Source organism: Tetrao urogallus, assembly GCF_951394365.1.
Source record: "Tetrao urogallus genome assembly, chromosome: 23".
NCBI lineage: Eukaryota > Metazoa > Chordata > Aves > Galliformes > Phasianidae > Tetrao > Tetrao urogallus.
The window spans coordinates 3,869,942-3,894,265 of NC_136836.1; the positions used below are offsets into that span (position 1 = coordinate 3,869,942).

General features: G+C 50.5%; 3 protein-coding genes across 3 annotated transcripts; 2 read left to right on the forward strand and 1 right to left on the reverse strand.

Moving 5' to 3' along the window:
• Positions 1 to 181: 181 nt before the first annotated feature.
• Positions 182 to 3,153, reverse strand: DNALI1 (dynein axonemal light intermediate chain 1; the record flags this gene model as incomplete). The annotated part of the gene is made up of 6 exons (XM_079545932.1): positions 182 to 217; positions 1,567 to 1,731; positions 1,990 to 2,168; positions 2,633 to 2,802; positions 2,873 to 3,006; positions 3,073 to 3,153. The coding sequence occupies 6 exons, from the start codon at positions 3,151 to 3,153 to the stop codon at positions 182 to 184; spliced, it is 765 nt and encodes a 254-aa protein (XP_079402058.1).
• A 182-nt stretch (positions 3,154 to 3,335) lies between these two features.
• SNIP1 (Smad nuclear interacting protein 1) lies at positions 3,336 to 5,697 on the forward strand (the record flags this gene model as incomplete). Its single annotated transcript, XM_079546184.1, has 4 exons — positions 3,336 to 3,493; positions 3,573 to 3,669; positions 4,179 to 4,765; positions 5,433 to 5,697. 4 exons carry the CDS (start codon positions 3,336 to 3,338, stop codon positions 5,695 to 5,697), a joined length of 1,107 nt encoding a protein of 368 aa, XP_079402310.1.
• A 3,071-nt stretch (positions 5,698 to 8,768) lies between these two features.
• Positions 8,769 to 14,242, forward strand: MEAF6 (MYST/Esa1 associated factor 6; the record flags this gene model as incomplete). Its single annotated transcript, XM_079545968.1, has 6 exons — positions 8,769 to 8,864; positions 8,988 to 9,103; positions 9,206 to 9,293; positions 9,485 to 9,530; positions 10,123 to 10,312; positions 14,176 to 14,242. The coding sequence occupies 6 exons, from the start codon at positions 8,769 to 8,771 to the stop codon at positions 14,240 to 14,242; spliced, it is 603 nt and encodes a 200-aa protein (XP_079402094.1).
• Between the last annotated feature and the right edge of the window lie 10,082 nt (positions 14,243 to 24,324).

Sequence of the window (24,324 nt, forward strand, 5' to 3'; positions counted from 1 at the left end):
AGTTGTTACTGAGGTTTTAAATTTCAATTCTTAACGAGAAAAAGGGAGAAATAATGCAATTAGACTGCTTTCAGTTACCGGTAAGTGAAAGTTCAGTATTGTTTTATGAAGACAAATCTTTGTCATTAACTGCAAGCTTTGTGCTCTGACAGCTCTTCTGGCCTGGAGGCCAACAAAAAATTTACTTATTTGGTGCAATGATGCTTTCAAGTTGAGCCTGAAAAGCAAATGGGAGAATCAGTCAAATTAGATTTAATCTAGAAAATAAAAGCTGTGTGGCTGAGCAGTGATAAATTGGCTGTTAGATATTCAAAGAGAAGAGCTGAGTGATGCTGTGGTACTTCAAGAGGAACAGAGCAGGGGTTTTTCCCTAGCTACTCCATTCCTCACTACATGTTTTATAAATTAGCTTTTCATTCTTGGCATACACACTTGTTGCTTTCTGAGAAGAAAAGAGCTGGCCTTGGCTCCATACAATGAAAGACTCATTTTATAATGTAAAGCATTGAGGAGGAAATTAAATAAAAGCTGTTGAAACAGTGGTCTGAATTCTCTGATTTCAGGCTGGACTATGTTAGCTAAATTAAATATTTGGCTCTGTGGGGTTTGGAACACAAACTGACTCGAGGACAGAAGTAGCTGGGAACAGCAAGTTTTTCAGTTCCTGAGACAACTTGACGCCCAGTGAAGAGAGTGATCAGAGAGCTTAAGAAGCATGTAGTGTGTGAGGCTTCCAGGGCTTTCAGATTGCTCTCTTCCTAAAGCTGCCATAAAAATAAACTACCACAGTGATACACGCACAGCTGTTAAAATACTTCAAGGAGGAAACACGGCTTCAGCCCTGCACATATTTGCTCCAACAGTTACTGTATTTTGTGCCCTAAAACACTTCAAGATGGCCTGAGGCTGTTAATGGTTTAGAAAGGAAAAACTGTAACAATACTGAAGATCAGGAGGGCAGCTTGGTGTAAAGGAAGTATTTCAGCTCTAGCCAGAAACATTTATGGTTATGATTACACTTTTTTTTTCCCTTCTGAAAGCAAAGTAATTGACAGAAGCTCTGCTTTCATTAAAGTAGCATACACAGAATTACTCCTTTCAGATACAAAACAATTTCAGTAATCCAGTCGAGATCACCATGGGACATAAAGTGTTTTCCACGAGCAACAAGTGAATAGGAAGAATGCTTCTACCTCCATCACAGTAATTACACTTCAAATGTGATGTAACAGATTTCTGGAGGCTAGAGATGTCAGTGACGTGTGCTCACCCTTCCTAGGTTTTGTGTTGTCCATAGTTCTATTATCTTACATAGAAATGGGAAGTTGCAGGAACGTGTGAGGGCATTCTCACTGTACTACAAGTCTGCTGCTAAATAATTGTAGTAAGAAAGCATAAAACTTGTGCTGTTTTCCCCACTTCATTGAGAACTTAAAGCATTAATACAAATGCATCATAAGTGTAACTCCTATTGAACTGAAAGGATAAAATTAGTTCCTTTTACATCTTTAATTGCAAAATGCTTGGCTTTACCATCACTAATTAGAACTGCATTTCTTTACTAACCTTCAGCTGTTGATTGGTTCTCTTCAGGAATTGGACCTCTTCAGTGTGTTTCTTTTCCTCTATCTGTCGCCTTTCAATCTCACGTTTCTCAATAGCTTCACATTTTGCTTTCTCTTCGCTCACCAGTCTTTCCAGCTCCCGCTTCTCCTCTTCTAGCTCTTCAATCTCGGAAAATAATACAGATCTCTCATGTTTTGTTTGCTATTAATCAATTTTCTACTATGCTGAGACAATGCTATGTTGTACGGTCTTTAAAATGCTACAGGAATAGTAGCAGATCATTTATGAAACGCAGCCTTTAAGGCAAGTATTGGATACACTTTACTGCCATCCAGTGGAAGCAGAAATAATTGATTTTGATACAGAAGCCCGTAGCTTAGCTTTCTTCATGCCATACAGCATAAGGGTAACAAACCAGCTTACTCTTTTTTCCATGTCAGATTTGCCTTGCTCTGCTTGCAGTGCCTTCCGCATGCCAAAGGCAATGCTGCTCTCGTACAACGTCTGGTAAGCAGCAATTGTCATTTGGATCTCATCCCTGACTCGAAGCAGCAGCAGTCCTCGCTCTGCACAGTTAATTGTGGTTTCACGGATCAGCTCATCTTTAAAGAAAAGGTACAGCAACAGAGTTACGTTGAGTTGGGAATGCTGGGTGTGCACAATGTGCAGGGCTAGTTGTCTTTGCCCTGTTCTCTGCACCACAAAAGCAGCATTGATTTAACTGGAGACGGTCATAATTTTGTTTGTTGTATTACAGCTGTAGCATCAAGTGCTACCTAACAAAACCACAGGCATGAAGTAGAGGGGTGGTACAAGAAAGGTAAGAACACATAACAGCAAAACCCTTCAAACCTGTAATGGTTTTATGCAGCTTTCAGCACTCCAGCAGAGCTCGGTTTAACCAAACAGCCATCTCTTGCTGGCAACACTAGGAGTGGCAAAGGGTTTTAACTTAACTGCTATGTAAAACTAACAATGCTAAGCCCCTGTATCTTTTATATATGTGTACAATGCCTGTTCCAGGCTGTGCTTTTAAGGCAGCTGTGTGGATGCCAGGAGCACTGACCGAAGCACTGTGAGTACAGCTCCCTTCGCACGGGGCAGATGCCTGTTTCTCTCGCCTGCCGCTGTTGCAGCTTCAGGTCCAGCTGCTCCTGCAGCTGCACGACGTCCAGCCGGGTGCTGGGAGCGCTGGAAACCTCCTGCACCCACAGCCGGTTGTCCTCCTCCCACGTCCTGCACAGAAAAGCAGCAGCTCAGCGGGGCGGCCCCGAGGAACGGCTCGGCGGATCCCCAACCGGCTCACCGCGGCGGTAGGATGGCGTTCAGGATCTCCTGCGGTTCCTTCGCTGACGCGGCGGCGGCGGCCGTGCGAGGACGGGACGGCGGGACGGGACCCGGCGGCGGGGAGGGCTGCGGGATGGCCTTCAGCGGGAGGGCCTGAGGGGAGAGAGCGATGGGTGCGGGCCGGGCTCGGCACAGGCCGCTCCTCCCCGCCCCACTCACCTCCGGAGAGCGCTTCTCGGTGCGGCGGCTGACGAGCATCGGCGGGTTGTAGCGCAGCAGCGAGTCCGGCGGCGGGATCATGGCGGCGGCCGTCGCTATGGCAACCGCGCCGCTCGTTTTTTTTCCATAAGGCGCATGCGCGGAGCGGAAGGCAGCGTGCCTACGCAGGCGCGTTACGCAGCGGCTCTGGGAGAAGTACTTCCGGGTGACTGCGCGCGGGCCGGAAGCGGCGCGTACTTCCGTTTGTGGCGGCTCGCGGCACCATGGAGGCCGCAGCCGAACGGCGACGGGAGCGGCGGCGGCGGGAGGTGGCAGTGAAGGCCGAGAAGCGGAGCCCGCGGCGGTCCGGTTCCCGTTCGGCGCGCGGCAGCCAATCGCCGCCGGCCGAGGAGCGGCGGGGCAGCCGCGGCAGGAGCAGCAGGTAGGAGGCCTCCTGGCGGCCCCGCGCCGCGGCCCGCAGCCCGCAGGCCCCGCTCACTTTTCATGTCCTTGTCTTAAAGATCGCCCAAAAGGAAGAGCAAATCCGGCCGGAGGAGCAAATCTCCGCGCGGCAGGCGGAGCCGGAGTCCGCATCACGGGGCTGTGAGGGTAAAGCAGGTAAATGGCGTTGGGAGCGGCGAGGCCCGGCTCTGTGAGCTGCCCGCCGCTCGGCTCTGCACACAAGAGTGGCGGCGGGGCCCGGGGTGCGTCCTGCTGCGGCCGTGAGATGTGTGCGGAGGTACGGAACCGGCTTCTGGTCTGGAAGCCCTCTGATCCTTGTAGAGCATCTCTTTAGGAGTGTAATATCTCGTTGCTCCCTGCTTCATGTTGTGCCATAAGGAACTGATTATTTGTACCTTTTAGTGAGCCCAGCCTCTGTCACTTCTGCAGGCTGACCCTGAAAGCTTCCTTTTTCCTGATGTTGATGATGCATTGCTCTCCCTCAGTCTTGCGTTATTCAGCCCAAGTTCAGTTTGCAAGGAAATTACTTTATCTAGATATACGTGTCACGTATTCCAGTCTGTTTTTCATGTATTGATCTGTGATTTCTTTTGAAACTGAACCTGCTGTTCTTTCATTCTTATTCTAGTTCCATTGCTATAAGTCTTTTATTTTCTTTTTCTCAGGAACGAGATGACCATCCTCGTAGAGGAAACGAGGAGCGAAAGCAGAGACACGCATCAGAGCAGGAACACAGGAGAGACAGAAGCGGTGAGAGAGACAGGCACAGAGATCACTCAGACAGGAGGAAAAATCCAAGTGAAAGGCCTGGGGGTCGAGGCCACGAGCGAGAGAGAGATGTTCAGAACATCCGTGAGCAGCAAGCGGAGAGGGAGTTCTATAATGAGAAAAGACGAGAGCATCGACAGAATAACGAGGGCAGCGGTCTTGACCAGAATCCAGAACACAGGCAATCTGATAATAAACCAAAAGATAAAGCTGTAAACAAAGAAAAACCGAGCTTTGAACTGTCTGGTGCCCTTCTGGAGGATACCAACACTTTCCGAGGCGTCGTGATCAAGTACAGCGAGCCCCCAGAAGCTCGGATTCCAAAGAAACGATGGCGCCTCTATCCTTTCAAAAATGATGAGTTCCTGCCAGTCATGTACATTCACAGGCAGAGTGCTTATCTCCTGGGCAGGCACCGCAGGATAGCAGATATCCCCATCGACCATCCCTCCTGCTCCAAGCAGCACGCTGTGTTCCAGTACCGGTCAGTATTGCTCTGTATCCATCTGGTAGATCGGGGTTATTTGGTCACTCGTGTGCAGAAAAAAAAAAATCAAACAAAGTGGATGTGCATTAGAAAGATTAGATTCCATTAGATTAGAAAGTGCGTTTTGCTCAGAGGTTTTTAGGTAAATGGAATTGAGGTATGACTGGAGCATATTAGCATAGCAATAATCAGAAATATCTATAATTCCTTTCGTTTAACTGTAAGCAGCCTTTTAGTGAGAGAAATCGTCTTTAGTAAGACACAGCAGGATTAAATACAGAACTGCATCTATATCTGGAGTAATTAGCAGGTGGAATTGGCAGTAAAAAACCTTTCAAGGAGAGCTTTTCATTTGGTCTTTCACAACAAAGACTGTTGATCTCCTTTGGAAACAGCAGGGGTTGCGTGCTTCTGGAGGCAGAGTTGCTCTCTTAAGGAGCAGCCATCTGTTCTGTTTCAGGAATTACTGTGTTGCATCATAAGAAGTTTTAGGGGTGAAGCAGTTCTGTCAGAATCGGAGCTTTTCCGTGTCCCATCTCTCGTTACTCTCCTTGTACTTGCTCTGATCTTTGAAGTACGGTTAAGTATGCACTGCAGTGAGGCTGATGGGTTGGAAAATCCCTGTGTTGTGATCAGAATGATGTGGGTTTTCTTGTTTTGCCAGGCTTGTGGAGCACACTCGTGCCGACGGCACGGTTGGCCGCAGAGTGAAGCCGTATATCATCGATCTTGGCTCTGGCAATGGTACTTTTCTAAACAACCAGAGGATTGAGCCGCAGCGTTACTACGAACTGAAAGAGAAGGACGTACTGAAATTTGGATTCAGCAGCAGGGAATATGTTCTCCTCCACGAATCTTCAGATAAATCTGAGGCCAACGCAAAGGACGATGACGAAGAGGAGGAGAAGGAGGAAGAGTCTGACAGTTAACAGAAGAGAAGGAAATTGGGGACGGGGAGCAGGGGAGGGAAATCTTTTTTCAATAAAACATGCATTGGGATGTAAACGTTGGAGCATCAAAGCGCTGATGCTTCTCACTGCCTTAAAGTCCTTCTTCTGTTGCTGAATGGTTCTCATGGTTTATTTCGGGGGACTCCACTGAATATTTGTCTCTGGTAGGTCTGCGTGTCAGGAAATCCAGGTCATTCTTCCCATCCTAACAAGCAAAAAGGGCACCTGGATGTGAATGTTCTGATGCTGGAAACGTTCAGCAAATGTTCAAAGACTTTCTTCTTCTGGAAAAAATGATGTGGAACGCAGCAAGCGTATTTAAAAATATTTTTATTAACTGTTTTGTCATAAACCTTTGAGAATGCTACTGAACTGAGATCTTAGTTAAAGTGTAACCCGATGCATTTTTTTGTAACATGTCTTGTTTGGTAGAGTTTGCCAAATTTCCTTGGCCATTTAGGAGTTCTGGACAGGAGAATTTACCTAAAGAGAAATATTGCAAAGCCCCCCAGGTGTTTGTGTGTCCTGGGTAGTTGGTTTGCACTGTGAGCACTCGGAGCAATGGGCATTTCACCAGGATGTGCTGTTCCAAGGTAAGTCCAAATAAAAGGAACTGCTTCCTGGGGCTTTAGGCTGCAATAATATGATTTGGGAGGGCTGAGGTCTACATCAGTGCACGTCCAGTATGCATTGCAGCAAAGAATGCTGCAACTGTGATGGGAGTTTCTCCTCCTAAAGCTCAGGCCTTTGTTTCTGTCAGCTCCATGAGTAACTTAATGTTTTTGTTTGTAATTGTACTTGTTATGTGGTGGCATGTTTTTACTGGTTTGCACTATTTAAGTTTTCTTTATATATATTAAAAAAGAAAAAGTAAAATGGAACTATCATTGGTTTATAACATTCTCCCCCACTGGAAAAGAAAACAACGCTTTAGGAAGAGGTAAACAAAACCAGTTCCACTCACTGAAAGAAAATGCATCTTTGTGGATGTCTTCTTCCTATGGTTGATAAAAGAAACATAAGACTTTCTACACTGTTGACTGCTCAGCCTGGGTGTTTGTTCTGTGGCCACACACACTGTTCTGACATGCTGTGTACATACACTGTGTATACAAACGTGCCGTACTGTATGCACACTGGATTTATGGTGTAAATATGGGCTGCTGATGTAGGTTTTCAAATAGTGAGCAGGACGGATCTTGACTACAAGGATCTCCTTTATATATACACACTCTAGAGGTTTTTAAATAAAGAATTTGTAAATTTAGCCCTATTTACCTTTAGCTGTGATGTTTTTCTAATGTCCCGTTTCCCCCCTTTGCGTTCTCTGAAAGAGATGCACTCATTTGAAAGGGAAAGGTGGGAGAGATGCTGACCCTGAGGGAATATGTTGCAGCTGTTAGAGGTTTAACAGCTGTAGAACTCGCAGATCGTTGTAACTCATGCAGATGTTTGTTACTGGACTATTGATCCTTTAGCAGCAGCAGGACTGGATGGATTCAGTGACCCCTGGGGTGGTGGTAGGGCTGCAGCTGCCTCGCTGCTCTGCAGGGCTGTGAGTTCATCTCGTCCAGCTTGGGCTGCGTGTGTCCCTGTGAAGGAAGCACCAAAGTGACCCCGGCAATCCTCAGCTATGGGGGAAGGCTGGGGTTACCGTGTGGTAGAGCAGCACAGCTCTTGTTTTGCTGTACCACTGCTGATGGTTTGCCTGGCAGGGGAGCACAGACTGCTGATGGTGGGACTGCGCTGTGCTGAGCAGTGACAGAACCAACATAAGCCTCTGCCTGGGAGCGGCGCAGCATCTGATCTCAGGTCTCATCATTGATGGCCTTCATTTCGGTGCGAGTTTTTTCATTATTCAGGTTCTGAAGCTGGGTTGATTCTCCGGAGCAGCGAGGAGCCCTGAGAGCCCTGCCTTTGGGCTGCTGAGTGGGTTCAGGCATGGGTTCAGCCTTGGGTTTGGGGTTGGCTTTGTTTGCTGTGCCTGCTGGTTCGTGTTGCAGCCTCCATCCGAGCGCTGCTTCAAGCACAGCCCCAAATCCAGTGCACCCTCAGTAAGTTTGCTGATGACACCAAGCTGAGAGATGTGGTTGACACGATGGAAGGAAGGGGTGCCATTCAGAGGGACCTCAACAGGCTGGAAAGGTGGGCCTGGGTGAACCTGATGAGGTTCCACACAGCAAAGTGCAGAGTTTTGCACTTGGGCTGGCGGAATCCCAGGCATCCATACAGACTGGAAGAAGCAGTTCTTGAGAGCAGCCCTGCAGAGAAGGACCTGGGGGTCCTGATGGATGAAAAGCTGAACATGAGCCAGCAGTGTGCATTGCAGCTCAGAAATGGGATCCTGGGCTCCATCAGAAGAGGGGTGGCCAGCAGGGACAGGGAGGTGATTGTCCCTCTCTGCTCTGCTCTTGTGAGGCCCCATCTGCAGCACTGCGTCCAGATCTGGAGCCTCCCGTACAAGAAAGACAGGGAGCTGTTGGAGAGGGTCTGGAGGAAGGCCACAAAGATGATCAGGGGGCTGCAGAAGACAGGCTGAGGGAACTGGGCTTGTTCAGCCTGGAGAAAAGAAGGCTGCGGGGTGACCTCATGGCAGCCTTTCTGTACCTAAAGGGAGCCTACAAACAGGAGGGGAATCAACTCTTGGAAAGGGGAGATAACAGCAGGACAAGGGGAAATGGTTTGAATTGAGGGAGGGAAGATTGAGGTTGGATGTGAGGGGGAAGTTCTTTGCTGTGAGAGCGGTGAGGTGCTGGAACAGCTGCCCAGAGAGGCTGTGATGCCCCGTTCATCCCTGGAGGTGTTCAAGGCTGGGTTGATGGGGCCCTGGGCTGCTGTGAAATGGGGAGGTTGGTGGCCCTGCGTGTGGCGGGGGGTTGGAGCTTCGTGATCCCTGAGCTCCCTTCCAACCCCGGCCATCCTGTGAACCCCGCCGGCCCTCAGCTCCGCTCGCAGTTCCCGTTTCCCCATCGGGGCGGCGCGGAGCTCAGCGCTGCCCCCGCCGGCTCCTCCCCGCAGCCCCGCCCGCTCAGCGCAGGGCCGCAGCCGCCATGGCCGCGCTGCACGCCAAGGCCGGCGGACCTCCGCAGATCCCCGATACCCGGCGGGAGCTGGCCGAGCTGGTGAAGCGCAAACAGGAGCTGGCGGTGAGCTGGGCGCGGAGCGGGGCGGGGAGGCGGCGGGGCGGACGGGCGGTGAACGGCGATGAACGGCGGTCGCGGCCGTCGCCGTGCGGCAGGGCCCGGCCCGCTCAGCGCTTTGCCCGGCAGGAGACGCTGGCCAACCTGGAGCGGCAGATCTACGCGTTCGAAGGCAGCTACCTGGAGGACACGCAGATGTACGGCAACATCATCCGCGGATGGGACCGTTACCTCACCAACCAGAAGTACGGACCAACCTCCCCTCCCTTCCCCAACCGCCTTCCAACCCCCCCCCACCCCCCCCCCCTCATTCCCGGTCCTCCTCCATCCTCCTTTCTCCTTTGCAGGAACTCCAACAGCAAAAACGATCGCAGGAACCGCAAGTTTAAGGAGGCTGAGCGGCTCTTCAGCAAATCCTCGGTCACTTCTGCAGCGGTGAGTGCTGCAGGGATACCCCCCCATCCCCCCCCAGGACCCTGCACATCTCATCGACTTCCAACCCCCTGCTCACATTGCTCCTTTTTGACCGTTCTGGGATTCTGTGACACCCTCATGGGGCTGAGTTCCCACAGATATGTGTTAAGCAACATCCCTGCTGTCATTAACTGCCCATTTCGTCTTTCCAGGCTGTCAGTGCGTTAGCTGGAGTTCAGGATCAGCTCATTGAGAAGCGTAAGTCACCTTTTCCTTTCTCCCTCCGTTGGCAGAATTGGGAAGAATTAAACTTCTCCTCACAGCTCGGCCCCATCTTCGCTTCACTGGGCTCTGCTGTCTGCTCTGAATGGAGAAACAAGGACTGAAGCGATGCATTTCGGTGCCTGTGTCTCTCCATCAGTTGCACGTGGCTGTGGGAGAAGATGAGAGCTCCAATTCTGGAGGCTGCAGACCTTTCCTTCTGCTGTCACCATAAATTCTGAAAGAGTGATCAGGCATTGCAATGGGCTGCCCAGGGAGGTGGTGGAATCACCGACCCTGGAGGTGTTCAAGGAACGTTTGGATGTTGTGTTGAGGGACGTGGTTTAGTGAGAACTGTAGGTGGTAGATGGTTGGGCTGGGTGCTGCTGTGGTTCTTGGTGATTCTATGATTCTATAACTCTGGGTTCACCGTGTGCTGATCAGGTGCTGCGTTTCCAGTTCTTGGCACCAGAAACTTCAGTTTCTGTAGTGTTTGTAGTTCTTCTCCCCGACTCTTTGCAGGAGCAGCCTGAGATGTGAAGTGTGGGGACGTAACCACTGGGCTGCTCTGCTTCTCATCCCATTCCAGGTGAACCGGGCAGCGGGACGGAAAGCGACACCTCTCCAGACTTCCACAACCAGGAGAACGAACCCAGCCAGGAGGATGCTGAGGAGCTGGATGGATCTGTGCAGGGGGTGAAACCCCAAAAAGCCGCTTCCTCCACTTCTGGGAGCCACCACAGCAGCCACAAAAAACGGAAGAACAAAAATCGGCACAGGTCAGTGGCACCAGCAGCCTTCTAGTAGCGCACTGGGAATGGTTAGCTCTTGTTGAACGGGCTTAATTATGTGAAGGGAGCTGATAAGCTGTGAGCATAACAAAGTGTTCAGGTCGTTTGGTTACATCACTTGCTTGGAAGCTGCGTGCAGCCTGTGCTCCTGCTGTGTCAGGGAGGGGAAGGCATGTGAGGCAGCTCCACAGTCAGCACAGGGTACCCACAGCTCAGAGACGGTGGTGTTTTTGACCAGGCCTTGTCGGTTCTTTTCTCTTTCAAGCAGAATAAAGCTGTCTTTCCTGCAGTAGAGGAAGATTACAGTCCTGGTCTCCTGTGATTGTTCCTTGGTTTCTACAGAGCCAAGGAAGATAGGAATGTCACTGCTTTCTCTGGAGAAGGAGGATGGGAAAACAACTTAGAGTGTTTTGGGGGCTGCTGACTCTCAGTATCTTTACTACATTTTCTACTCCAAACCTTTTCTGTTGTCACGTCCCAGAGTCGTTTGATTACAGCGTGTACAAGTTGCTTTATCACACAGACCACTAGTTTTTGTTATTAAACTGCCCTGAAATTCACGTGAAACAGCTCTCCTGAACTCTTTATGATTGAATTTAGGCGACCACTTCTATTCCTTAAGGCGTGCCTTCAAGGCACAGTGGGCTGAGGGCCCAGAAATTGGGAATCATTGAATTCCAATGCTGTTTTCCCTGGGTCAGTGTAACCTGCACATTAGGTATCATTACTGAGCTCGTTGGCTTTGGGTTCCTCTTTGAGGAGCCTTCCCATACAATTGCAAATGTTTTAAATAGCAGCAATAGATGTCACAGAGACTGCTGGGAAAAGGTCTGAGAGACACCGAGGTAGGTACAGTGCCTGCAAACTAATTATCTACTGCTTCTTCTTAGTTAGGTTTTCTGTCATTAGCATTTTTAATTGCTAGGTCAGGATTTTCTTCCCGCAGCAGCCTTCATCAGGCACACATCCCAAAGTGTTGGATGTCCTTTTTGGTTCCTCCTGAGCTAGGAACCAGAAGCAGTTCAGAAGTGTTTTTTAGCCTGCAGACAGTTGGGAGGAAGGCCAGAAGTAGCAGAGCACATCTCTAAACCACTTCAGAGAAGCAGTCTGTACAACTGAGGTACAGCATGAGAGCAGATTACAGAGCACTGCTGAACACTTACATGGAGCACGAAGCAATCTGCTGCAGGACAGTGGGGGCCGGTGCAAATGCCATAAATAATATAAACTCTTTTGCTCCATTACATAACCCAAACTGTAGTGATGAGAGTTAGGAAGAAACTGCCCTACTGGAAGCTTGTGTGGCTTTGGGCTTTCTTCTGCATGCCTTCCTGTGAAGCAGCTGATACGGGCTACTGTTGGAGACAGAATATTGGACATGAGGAACCCTGGTGTGATCTGGTATGGCAATTCTTATCATCCTAAGAGATGCATCCAAGTACAGAAGGGATTTTGCAGATATTGTGTAATGCTTAACAAGGCCAGGTAGTGGAAAGTAATTACGTTGGTCTGCAATGCAAACTGTTAGAAGTTGTGATTGCTGCTAACGACTGTCCCCTAAATTTCAGCAGAAGAGCCCAAATGATCTTCAAGTATATCTAGGTTGGAACCAAACAAAAGCCAGTCTCAATCTTTTTAATGGCACAGCTCATTCAGAAGCTCTTTCATTTCCAGCATGCATTTGAGTTCTGCTCTCCTGTTCCTGAAGGACTGGGAGGTGCTGGGAATGGACGCTCTGAAGATGCACTGACTCCACGTAGCTCCAGTTTTTCTCACTCTTGTGCCACCAGTGGCAGCGAGGAGAGTTGGATTCAGATTGAGCAGAGCTTGTGTGAATAGCTGGTTTAATTCCTGACAATTAAAGCAGGAGCTCACGTGGCAGTGTTTTATTGAAGCCACCCTCTGTTCCCTCAGACCACAGAAGGCCCAGATGATGATTCTCACGGCTAAAAAGTGTTTCAGGGGAAAACAGCCCTCCTTCCTCTTAGAGACCCAGCGCTGAGAAGCGCCAAGCAGAGCAGTGAGCTTTGGGGCAGAGCGCAGTGCCATCAGTGCTGGGTGCTGACAGGTGGGGTGGGAATGCAGCAAGCCATGGTTGGACTTGAGAGCTCCCAAAGGGATGTTTGGGTGCGAGGGGAGTGGGGCATGCAACGAGGGAGCATCGAGCGCCTGCGTGGCCACGTAGCTTCATGGTTGTCTCCACCTCTGCCTGAACAAGCTTTGCTTTGCTCAGTAATCTAGCCAAAGCCACTGCTTCCTGACCACCCGTTGGGTTCTGTGAGCAAATCCGTGCTTTGATCTGTGAGCTCTGCAGCCCTCAGCACGCAGCGCTCCCTGCGTAACACCGCTCCTAACACCTCCATCCCCACCATCCACCTGGGGCTGGGACTCTGTCAGATCTGCAGTGCTTCTCATGTTGTTGTTGTTGTGCCCCGTTCTGGTTCAAGAACCTTCAAGTTACCTTTCGGAACTTTGTGGCGTTTGAACACTGGCTTTCATTTATTTATTTACTTATTTATTTGTAGTATTCTCGCTAGGGTGGCTAATCGACTAATTTATTTAATTCGTTAGTGTATTAATTTCTATTGCTTTCTTCCTTTCAAATGCTGCCCCTCAGCCCGTCTGGCATGTTTGATTATGACTTTGAGTAAGTTTGACTTGAATTAGTACTTGTGCTGTGTTGTTAGTGTGTAGACACCAATGTGCCTTTTGAGACCTTTCTAACCCATAGTTTATCTGTTTAATTGTAGGTATGTATATTAGGTTAGGCTGGGAAGTTTTTTTAAAAAACAGAAAAGCGTGATGGAGGTAACATTTTATTTAATAACTTCGGCAAAATTAAATTAACTTCACTCTCCTTTACCTCTCTGTTCCGTTTTTTAAATAGATAAACTCTTTAACTTAAACGTGTCGTTTAAAAACTGATTCTTCTGGCTTTGCTTCTGAAGGAGATCAGTGTAGATTTGGTTGTTTCCTTCTGGACATCCATAACCAACTCCGTACCTCTGTCTCCTGTAATCCCTGCCATCTTAAACTCCTCTCTCTGTCCCTAGTAAATAACCCTTGCCACTATGTCTGGATAATTACCTGTGGCATAGTTACACATCTAACAATGAACGTAGAGCATGCGTGTGTAACAGTATTTCCTTGTGCTGCACAACTTCCCTGTGATTTTTATTAACTCTTTTCCTGAATGGAACGGAATATGCATTGTGGCAAAGAACAAAGAATCCACTCTCCTTCTCTTTGCTGTTCTCTTGTAATGTTGGGACAGTGATTTGGCTCAGCCCAATCGAGAACGTGGATTGAATTAACCGAATAGCCTTTGTCGTAGCCTGTGCCATATTCAGTAGCTGGTTCTTTGCAACCTACTGTTTGTGTCGTGTATTGAAATGGACGTTTCTCTTATCTTTCCAACCACAGGATTGATCTCAAGTTAAACAAAAAGCCGAGAGCTGTAAGTATCAGTGCTCTGTCATTGTTTTTGTTGCTCATCCTGGAAAGCCTCCTCTGCCGTGATAGGAGATGTTGTTTGTTGTGCTTGGGGAATGCGTAGGGATGAAGTGTAAGCGTTGTCTTCCAGATCTGATAGTGAATAAGCCCAGGTGGGCTCATTACGGAGCAAGGTTGCACTTCAGCCGTGTGCACGTGAACAAAAAAGCTGTTCTGCATCTTTCTGTTCTGTCACGAAGTGCACCAATAAAAGCACCTGGTTTGGGCTGAAACCAAATCTCTTTTCTCTTTTGCCTTCAGCTCATGGCGTGTAGAATGAGAGAAGGCAAGGAATCCCAGCTCTGCCAGCAGAGGTGGAAGTAGAAAGGTCTTAACGTGCCCATCTTCTGTCTCTGCAGGACTACTAGACACATCAGTGCTGAAGATTCTGGGATCCGGTCCTACATGAATCCCCACCAAGAATAACTCCAGTCATCTGAACGAGCACAGTGGCAGCTCTCTGGCCACGTGTGTGCAGAAGGGAGCCATCCACTCTAACCAACTCAAGGGGGAGAAAGCCTTGGACATGTCTTTGCATCATTTTTAGACACCCTGACTGACAGGAGATGAAGGTGTAGTAGTAGAAGTCCTCAATTCCTGGCTATTCTGTGCTTCCAGCTCAGTCAGGAGCTTCCTTCAATTGGCTGATCTTACTGCTGCCTCTGTAAAACCGTGGGGAGGCATTTCCTTTCCTGCTGGAATAGGGCTGTGATTCACTGTGTCCCATCCACGCTGTAAGACTTAGGTTCCTTTTGTTACTGAGACGTAGCTTTGTGGTTTTGTTTGTTTCTTTGTTGTTTTGCTTTGTTTTTTTAAACCAAAGTGTTTAATAAATGGGCTTTTGGTTTGTTTTAATGCCTGTAGAGAGGAAGGTTCTTCGTTCTGTGGAACAGCTCAGTTTGGTTTGTAGGTAAGCAGAGAACAAAGTGGCCATCCAGTTTCTCTGACTTTTCTTTTAAATGCCATCCCCTGAAGTTGGCACAGTGCTTTTAGACGCAGAGGAGGCTGGAGCTCAGAGCCACCTTGCTCTCTGCTATCTTTTGACATTGGGTAGATTCTCTTTTTAATACAAACTTCCCTCATTTGTACATAAACAATAAAAGTCACATTCGTCTCTCTTCCCGTGTTCTGTTCAGTCCAAATATTGTCTCCTGATGCTTTTTATTCTCCATCAGCTTTGTGGGGAGTTTGCTGCAGCTCCTCCACTTTCACATAGCAGCTGCTTTCGTCCCATGACCCTTTGGAGGAATCATTTGTGCTTGCTCTCCTGCGGTAGACATAACATGGAGTGCTTGAAAGGATTGCCAGGCATTAATCTCCAGCCATGTTCAACTAATCCTGCATCAAGGTAGGGCTTGGATGGCAGGCAGTCCTCAATGCTGCTGGCGGCGTGCCTGCAGATAAGGGATGAGCAATTTGGATTGCTGCTGGGAAAGCACGCAGAGGGGTGAATGTTTGGTGCTTTTCACAGCGGCCGAGTCAAGATAGCAGTGTGGAAAGCAGCTGTGCCTTTCCCAAGGTATTGGGAAGCTGTTGGGCATTGCCAGTTTCCTGTGCTGGGATGCTTTTGCTTGCTTAAACAGTTTGGAGGGAGAGAGTGCTGTGTAAAAAGTTGTAGCACTTGCCTTACAGCCTTCCATGTGCTTTTATGTGCGCTTGTTACAGCGGAGCCTGAATTCTGCTCTGCTGCACTTCTCCTTTCCTGGGGTCATGCATTGCAGCTCCTTGTGGCAGCAGCAGCGACCATCTCCCCTGTGCAACCCTGCCATGCAGGACCTGCAGGTGAAGGTGAACACATAGGAGCACAGTTCCCTCTTGTTTTCTCGTTAGGGAATGGAGGCAGCTCTGTGTTTGCTCCTGGTGGCTCCTGCCTTAGCCCACAGCAGTGAGTGCTGCTGCTGCTCGGCCACAGGGAGCTGCTGGGACAGAGTGGCTTAATGGGAGAGCAGTAAAGCTGCCCTACTTTTTTGTGTTTAAAATTATTCCTCTTAAGAGGTAAAAGAGAGAGGAATAGAAGATGTAGGAAATAGCATAAAGTCCTAACAGGGCCTGCTTTGCTATAGCTGTGGAAAAAAAGACGACTTAGCTGATGGTTTCTGACTACTTGACCTTGGTACAAAAGCTGCTTTTCTCTGGTGCTCTTTTTCCCTGGTGCTGCCGTTCCAAAGCAAGGTTTGTAAAGGCCTGACCTCAAGGGGTCCGTGCTGCACCTCTGACCTCAGGGACAGCGTTGGACCTTTTGGGCTGGAAAGTCTCCCCTGCAGAGAAACAGCAAAAGGGCTTCATGTCACACAGAGAGCCTCACGTGCCAGAGATTTTATGGCAAAGCATCCGTCGGCTCTGCATCCCTGCAATATGAACTGGGGGTGCTGCAACCTTCCCCAGCAGTGCTTGTCCCTGAGGGAAAGGGACAAACAGACTCAGTCGGTTCTGATTGAGGAGATGGCTGCCCATCACCGTGTTCAAGGAGCCCCGTCCCGTCCTGCTGCAGCTTTCAGACTTGAGAAACCACGGTGTCCACTGAGGTCTGCTCCAGCAGAGGGAGCAGAACTGCACGTCCCAGAGCAAAAGCTGTCGGCAGTGACAGCGCTGCAGCATCAGCTCCCTCGAGGTGCTGTTGTAATGGGAGTTTGAGTCTGCTCGGTTTGAGCACAGCAGCACTGCCACCTGCACCAGGGGCGTGAGGCAGAGCCTGGGCCAGGCTGGCATCGCCTGAACCTTCCCCTCTATTTTCTGAGACCTTTATTTCTCTTCCTACACAGCTGGAGGGTGTAAAGCTCCCCAGGCCAGGACAGCTGACCTTGAACCTGGCTGCCCAGGCTTTACTTCAATGCCAATGAAAGCCAAATACAGTTACAATAAAGTCCTTTGCTTGCAGAAGATGAATCCTGAGCAAAGAGTGGTGGTGGCCCAGCAGCCACTGTCCTTATGGTGACTGAAGGTAGAGCAGAAGTACCCCTAATCCCTGGCACAGCCTCGTCAGCAAGAGGATTAGGCAGGCATTTAGCAATCCTGAGCAACGGGCTGAAGGCATAGCAGCAGGCAGGAGGAGCAGCAGCCTGCACAGCCTTGTCCAGCAGCTCTCCCTGCACCTCCTGCCCGAGTTGAGCTGGGCTGCACTGCCAGGTAAGTGGGCACAGCAATGGGGGAGGAGGGCTGCTCACCCTCCTGTTGGCAGGGCTGGGTGCATCCTGCAGCCACTGCCTGTCCTGGAATCTGCAGCACGTCTCCATTCCACTCCCTGTCTGCAGGATCCCCATGAGGAAGCAGCACAGCCCAGGGAGGCCGTGGTGGAGGCAGCTCCTGCGTTCTGGATGCTGGCAGCTCCTGTCCCTTTCCAGGACAGCTCTGCAGGGGCTGCAGTGGCTCTGGAGGCTGTTGTGGGTTGGTGCTATGGGGCTCCCTCGCTATGGGACTGCATGCATGTGTGGGCTTCGCATTGTTGTAGGATTGCAACCGGGTTCATTGGGCAGGAGGTTATGAAGAGCCCTGGGGATGTGGGGTCTTTGCTCCCCCTTCAGACCCTGTCATCCTCAGTGGGTCCCACTGCACTGTGCTCTCCCTCAGTACCTTCTGATGTGCTACACAAGCTGCTGGGACATCGCCTTCCAGTTTGCTGAAGAGGTAAAGCCCCCCACCACCACCACCACACACCCCCCAGTGCCCTCAGGGTCTCTCCAGCAGCGGGGACTCATGGTGATGCAGTGCTGGGTGGCAGAAGGGTCCCTATGGGCACCACACAATGGGGTTCAGTCCACGGTGCCTTCCAGCTGCTGGGGGTGGACCATGACAGTGAGGGGGGTGAGGAAGAGGAGGACGGGACGGCTGCTGCTGTGCTGGAGCCTGAGCAGACAGGTGGGTGCTGAGAGGCAGGTGAGGCCCTGGTGCCAGCTCAGGTGGAGCAGAGCTGTGGTGCCTGGGCAGTGCTGGAGCTGCAGCGGCTGCGTGATGCCAACGAGGCCACAGTGGGGAGGTTGGAGGCACTGGAGGATGATGTCCGCTTCCTCTGCACCGAGCTGGGAGCTGAGAAACTGCTGTGGAGCAGTCGGTTCTTGGAGCTGCTGCGGGAGCAGCAAGAGCTGCGGCAACGGGTGGGTACCCCTGCAGGGTCCTCAGGATCTCTGGAGGGTTCCCCTTGCCCCCCCAACACAGTCACTCATACCCTGTTCCAGCTCCTGCAGAGGGACAGCAGAGACAGCCTTGAGCTGCTGGGAGAAGCCGAGATGCTGAATGAGAATGAAGGAGAGGATCCTGCAGGTAGAGCTGGGGCCATGAGGTTGCAGCAGGGGAGCAAGGAGCTGGTGTTTGGGGAAGGGGCTCCCAGCCCCTGCACACTGCCAAAGGGCTCCGCTGCACGGAGCAACGCTGTCAGCTCATCCCATGCCCAGGCAGCTTCTGGAAGCCTGGGGTTCTGTGCCAGGCAGGAGCTGTAAGTGCCACTGAGAGCTGGGTACCAGGGGCTTGCTCAACCCAGAGCTGGGACAGTGCAGTCCTCTCATGTTTCCATGTCCCTGATGCGCCCATCTCATCAGCCTCATCTGATAGCATTTGGTGCCAGCCGGGCCCTGCCCAGCCCTGCCTTGCCCAGCCCATTTAGCAGAACTGCAGCCATTTCCCAAAAACACAAAACCACCAGGAGGCAGCTTGCAGTGAGCCAGCTCCCCATGCACTTGGAGATGGGGCACTGGCTGTGGCTCTTACTGCAGCCACTGCTGTGCTGGAACACGGTGCTAGAAGTTGTCCTCATGCTCAGTGCAGAAACCTGGGAGCCAAGCACCACTCAAGGCCACACACTGCCTCCTGCTCTGCCCCAGGGCAAGTCCCTGCTGGGTCCACAGCAATGGCAGTGCTCCCTGGGGACCCAGCCAGCATCCTCCTCAGCTGTTGCAACGCTTCGGGAGTGTCCCGGAACAAGGATTGTGGTCACTGAAAGTTCCACCATCACCTTTCATGAGCTGGAGGAGCTGTGGCAACGGAGGGATTGCAAAACCCAAGCACTGCCCCATTTACTTCCTTCTTGGATGAATACATCCCCTCCATCAGCATCTTCCCACACGTGTTGCAACTCTGACAGGCCCCTGGTGGAGGGATGCATCGTGGGGAACAGCTCAGGATGGGAGGTGGGATTTGTTCCAGCATGAGCAAGGAGCAGCCAACACCAACCCACCTCCCCCAGAGCAGTGGGGGCTGCACGCCCTCAGCCTCTCTTCTGCTGATACGAAATAAAGGATGGCTGCTTCCTGCAGGTCTCATTTATTCAGTGTGATGCCTGCAGCTCCTGGTGCCCAGCCCTGCCCCAGGCCCTCACTGCAGCCCAACACGTGGCAGCAGCCAGCACCGTGCTGAGCACCAGGTGCATTTGTGCTGCAGCCGTGATTCACTTACAGAAATCATTGTGGATGTGCAGATAGGCTCGTGCTGTTCAAAGGAGCGTGTGGCTGCAGCATTTCCTGCCACCCTGCAGATAATCCTGCCTTCTGAGCAGCCTATGCAAACCAGCTGCTCCTCAGCTGCTCTCACTGCAGCTCCAGCCCCATGCTCAGCCCTTCCTTGTAGGTACAGCACCAGGGCCACCACCAGCTGCCTCTGAGCTTGGCAGTGGTGGAGCCAGGCATGCCCAGCTCTGAGCAGCTCCCAACAGGTGCCAGCTAAAGGGGAATGCAACTATCTGGGCTGGGCAGGAGAAAACTCCATGTTTCTTCTGCCTCCTCTCCGGCTGCTGCTTGCTGCGAGATGGAGTTTGTGCCTGGCATCAGCACAGAACTGTGCCTTGGCACGTGGCTGAAGGTCAGCCCGAGTGTGTATGACCCTGTCCTACAGCCAGAACTGGCGTCCAGCCCCACAGCTTCTGTGGGCATAGTTCCATGCCAGCACCAGGCAGACTTGTTTGCTGCTGCTTGTCAATTAACCCTGTGTCACTGCGCAACAGCTGCCACCAACCCAGTCCTGCACTGTGCCCCACTGCAGCCCCTGCTTCCCAGGGCACTGCATGCAGGGACTGCTCCTCCTGACGCGCCCATGCAGTGCCCACACCTCAGGGAACTGATGCAATGCAAATAGCAGCAGCCTGACTCATCCTGCATTGACCTGGCTCCTGCATCGTGCTTGAGATGGGACAGCCCCACTCTTCTTAGAATTGCCAGAAGCAGGGGCCCTGTAAGCTACTCACTCCCAGGACTGCTGCAGCAAAACTCAGCCACAAACTGGTCAACTTCTGCAAGAAAAGCAGCATCCAAGCTAAGCAGTCTTTGGGCAGCCCAGGCCAGCACCTGTAGGCATGGGCGCAGCACAGCCTCTCCACTACCTGCTCTGTGCCCCTGGCCCAGCTATGGGTGAAGCTCTACAGCACAGCTACCCTCTGCTTCTTCCCCCCCAGGCTGAGCCAGAGCTGCTCCCAGGCTGCAGAAACCTTTCCCCGGGGCCACTACACCATGCAAATCCTCCTGGCCTATTGCTTCAGCAGACACTGCATTTACTCTAAAACATTTGTGCAATGCAGGCCTTCGGGGGAGGCAGCCAGAGGAAGCACAGGGCAGCCTCTTGCTCCTGCTCTGCAGCTTCCCTGTGGGATGACGCTGGCTGCTGCTCCCCTCTGTGCTGCCACGGGGCAGAGCTCCATGCTGCTCTCAGGGAACTTTGCTTGAGGAGCTGCTGGGGTGGAGAAAGCACTTCTGCCATTCTGATGCAGCTCCCTAAAGGAAAAAATGTCATTTGCAAACTCCTTGAGGAGCACAAGGCCCAGAGGAGCACTGTAAAGCAGCATGGCCGGAGGGTGAGCACTGGCAGGAGCCTGCAGGCAGCACCCACAGCTTCACTTCTCTCCCATCTCACAGCAGCAGCCTCTCTCCAGCTGAGGCATCTCTGCTTGCTTCCTGCCTTACTTTCTCCCTCTACCCTTCATGCTGGAAATGCTTCCTTGTAGCAAAGCCTGCCCCACAGGGCTAGGAGCACCTGCCCCTTTCCCATGGCCCTGGCTGGAGGTCAGATTCCTGCCTCAAAAGATGTACTGAAATGTTAGAGCTGAGCCAGCCACAGCCTGGAAATCCTCCTGCAGAAGAGAGCCGGGCAGCTCACAGGGTAATTCAGTGAGGAGAGCCGGGAACACAGCAGGCAGAGCCTCCAGGACCAGGCTGCACTTCACACAGAGGTAAGGTGGGAATGCAGCAGGCTCTGCCCCAACCTCTGCCACAGCACCGTGCTCCTCTTCAGTACTCCAAAGAAAGGACAAGTTAAGATATCCTGCTGCACTGACTTCCAAAGGAGGGCTCTTCCCCTTCCTTTCATTGCACAGAGGAAGCAAAGCCTTGATGATGTTTAACTACCTCTGCACCTATTTCTAGCACTGCTGGGAAGAGAAAGAGATGGCTCTCCTCTAAGCACCACAGCACAGCCCCTCGGCCTCCTCTATTTCACATCAAAGGAGATTTTCCTGCCCTGGCCTCTCCCTGGCACGGTCACCCCATTAAAGTACAGACAGCTTCCCCACAGGGTGCTGCAGCTGACCTCCTTGGCTGCATTTAATTTACGAGCAAGCTGACAAGAAGATTTAACCTATTTAGATGGACAAGAAATCATGCAGACACTGCAGTCGTGACAGGTCCTCCCCTGCAGAGCACCAGGAAGCAGTGAGCCACAGGATGTGCTGGCAATCCCTCAGCAACAGCAGAGCCCAGAGCTGGGCACACTGCGTGCCCTAAGTCACACTCAGCCAAGTATCTCCGACTACAGCAGCAGATGCAGGTCCCACTACAACAAACTGAAGTCCTCACCAGGTTAAGAGCTGACACAGCACTTGGTTCTCCCATCACCAAGGTCCTGGCCACACACAGTGCACCATGAGCTTCCTTAGGTTTCACACAACAGCCTCCAAAGGAGTCCTCTGCAACAGATAAGTCACCTTCCACGTAGTGCTTCACTTCAAAAACCAGGAGCAACTGTTTCCCTTGCCTTTTTATGAACTCAAAATAACCACTGCCTTGGATTAAATTAAGAGCATGACCTTTAATAAAGGCAATAAAAAAAAACCATGCCAAGTCACATAATATGCTGTACTACATACAGCAGGTAGCAGATGCACCTGAAACAGGCACTTCATACCCTTATGCACTTCCTTTGAGCTCTAACAAAGCTATAGAGCAAAGCTTGACGTGGCAGCTGCTCTGTTCTTCTGTTATCATGCTCACACCTGGCTCAACTGTGCTGTATAACTGTACAACGTGTGCATTTGTTTCCATACTCTGCCACAGAACTGCTGCACGACCCACACATCCCCCCAGAAGGATCAGGAATGACCCCCATCACCTGAGACACCCAGCCACAGCACAGCTGTCACACCAAGTTAGATGCCCTCACACCACCACACTGCAGCCTCGTGGCACCTTAACGACCACTGCATCCCCTGCACAGTGGGTTCACTTCAGTAACTGGACGTGTTACCTACTAAAGCAGTTTAAGACCTACCACCTTAGATCAATTAACGACATCCAGCCACTGCTGCTGCTGTTAGATTCCATGCAGAGGTCTGAGAGCATCAGAGGAACCCCAGGGAGGCAGGATAACCTCTTCCAAAAAGCCAGCAGAGCCCAAAGTTCAACTCAGCAGTATTTATTTATATAACACGGGTTCTTACTTCGCCACGGCTTCCACACAGCTGCCTCCACTCAGTACATAACCTACACACTGCATAATGATACACAAAGTTCAGTAACATGTCAGCTTCGGAGCAGGAATCGTTAGCCTTCCGACTGCAGGAGTATATCAGCACTCTGCCAGGAAAACAAAACACACCACGCCAAGTAACACAGTGGCTGAGTCAAGGATAGCACTAATGAACAACAGCATCAAGCATCAAGTTGTTGGACAATAACATTAAAAACCATTTTTTTTTTTTTTCCTGTAATTTACAAATACGCGAAGTATCAGGTTACTTAAAATTAAGAAGCATTTTGCTTACTAACATGAAACATTACTAATTTGTAATGTATCATCATTAACCAGGTATACAGGTTTCTGTGTCCCTGTGGTTTTTACGGCACATGGTGCCTGTTTGGGTAGGTCACTCCTTGGACAGAGGGAAGGTGGGTAATAGACAGAACCATTCCTCAGCTTTCCACTGTATTCCACTCTCCCCTTGATGATCTGCCACTCGACAGCCTTGGTTTAACCACGAGATGGACGTACTTAAAAAAAACCCAACACACAAAACACAGATACAATGTGCATCAACAAATCAACTGCTTCTGGCCTGCAGTGCAGGAAACATCCCTGCACCGTAACACAGTGAAATTCCAGGACCAGAACCAATTACTACAGCAATCGGTTTTTTTTTTGCATATTTAAAATCTATTACAGTATCTACAATTAAAAAAAACAAAACCACACAACTTCTTAGAGGAGGAAGGAATGAAAGGGGAACAGCCTTACCAAGTAAGTCTCATTCTACAGTTTTGGATGCTGTTACAGTCTGACAAAGCTGAAGGGGACAGGAAAATATCAGTGAGAAGGAAGACGAAGCAACAGCTTTGAAGAGAAAAGTATTAAGGAGTCCTCAGGAACAGTATTGGCAGCAGCTGTTTTACTGAATGCTCAAAACTATTGCTGTCTGAAGACAAAAGGCACTGTATCATAAATCCTCTTTGTCAGTGTTACACAGATAGCCAAAGATAGGATACCAGGCAAGGACAATCTTTAGAGAAGCCTCAACAGCACGGCCATCCACCTCCTGACAACTAACTGCCTTCTCCAGCAAACACAGCTCACTGCAGCTTTGGAGCAGCGTCGGGTCTTCCTTCCTTTCTCAGGATGAATTCTATTCCTAGCCCCCAGTGCTTCTAGGAGCTGAGCAGCTTGCTGAGCACTTGTGGTGTATATCATAGAACTGCCTCAGCTCAGGGAGGCGAGCTGAAGTGGGAGGGGTATCACTAAACAAGTGCACCAATAAAGTCAAATCTAAGACAGCTAAACCTAACTTCACGCTGGATTGATAACTTAGCAAAGAGCTAGGAACAGCCTCGACAACACATTTCAGTCCTCAGAAATGAGCCTCACACAACTAGAGATCGTATGTTTCACATACATGTTTTTGTTTCACAAGCCCCACAGATTCTTCCTCCCTCTGCATGCCTGCTAACAATCCAAGCCAAAACAAAGCTTGAGCTAGCGGGAGGAACGAGGCCATACACAGTTTTGAACTGCAGGAATTTAGGGTGTGCCTAACTCACCATGTAAATCCCATAGGAAAGATCTGCTCTGAAACAGCAGCCTTTTCTCCTGTCCTGCACCTAGATTCTCTTCAGCATCCTTTGAGGATGACAGGGACCATAACCTACTCTCACATCTTTAAGAGGGACACAGTCATGACCAGACCAGAAATTGCTGTGAACATGCCACATCTGGTATCCAGCCTCCAGCTGGGACTTGCAGGGAACAAAGAGGAGCCCTCGAATGGCAGCTACAGAGTGCAAACACTGCCCACAAGCTTAGCATGCTGGCTACCCTTGGCATCTGCT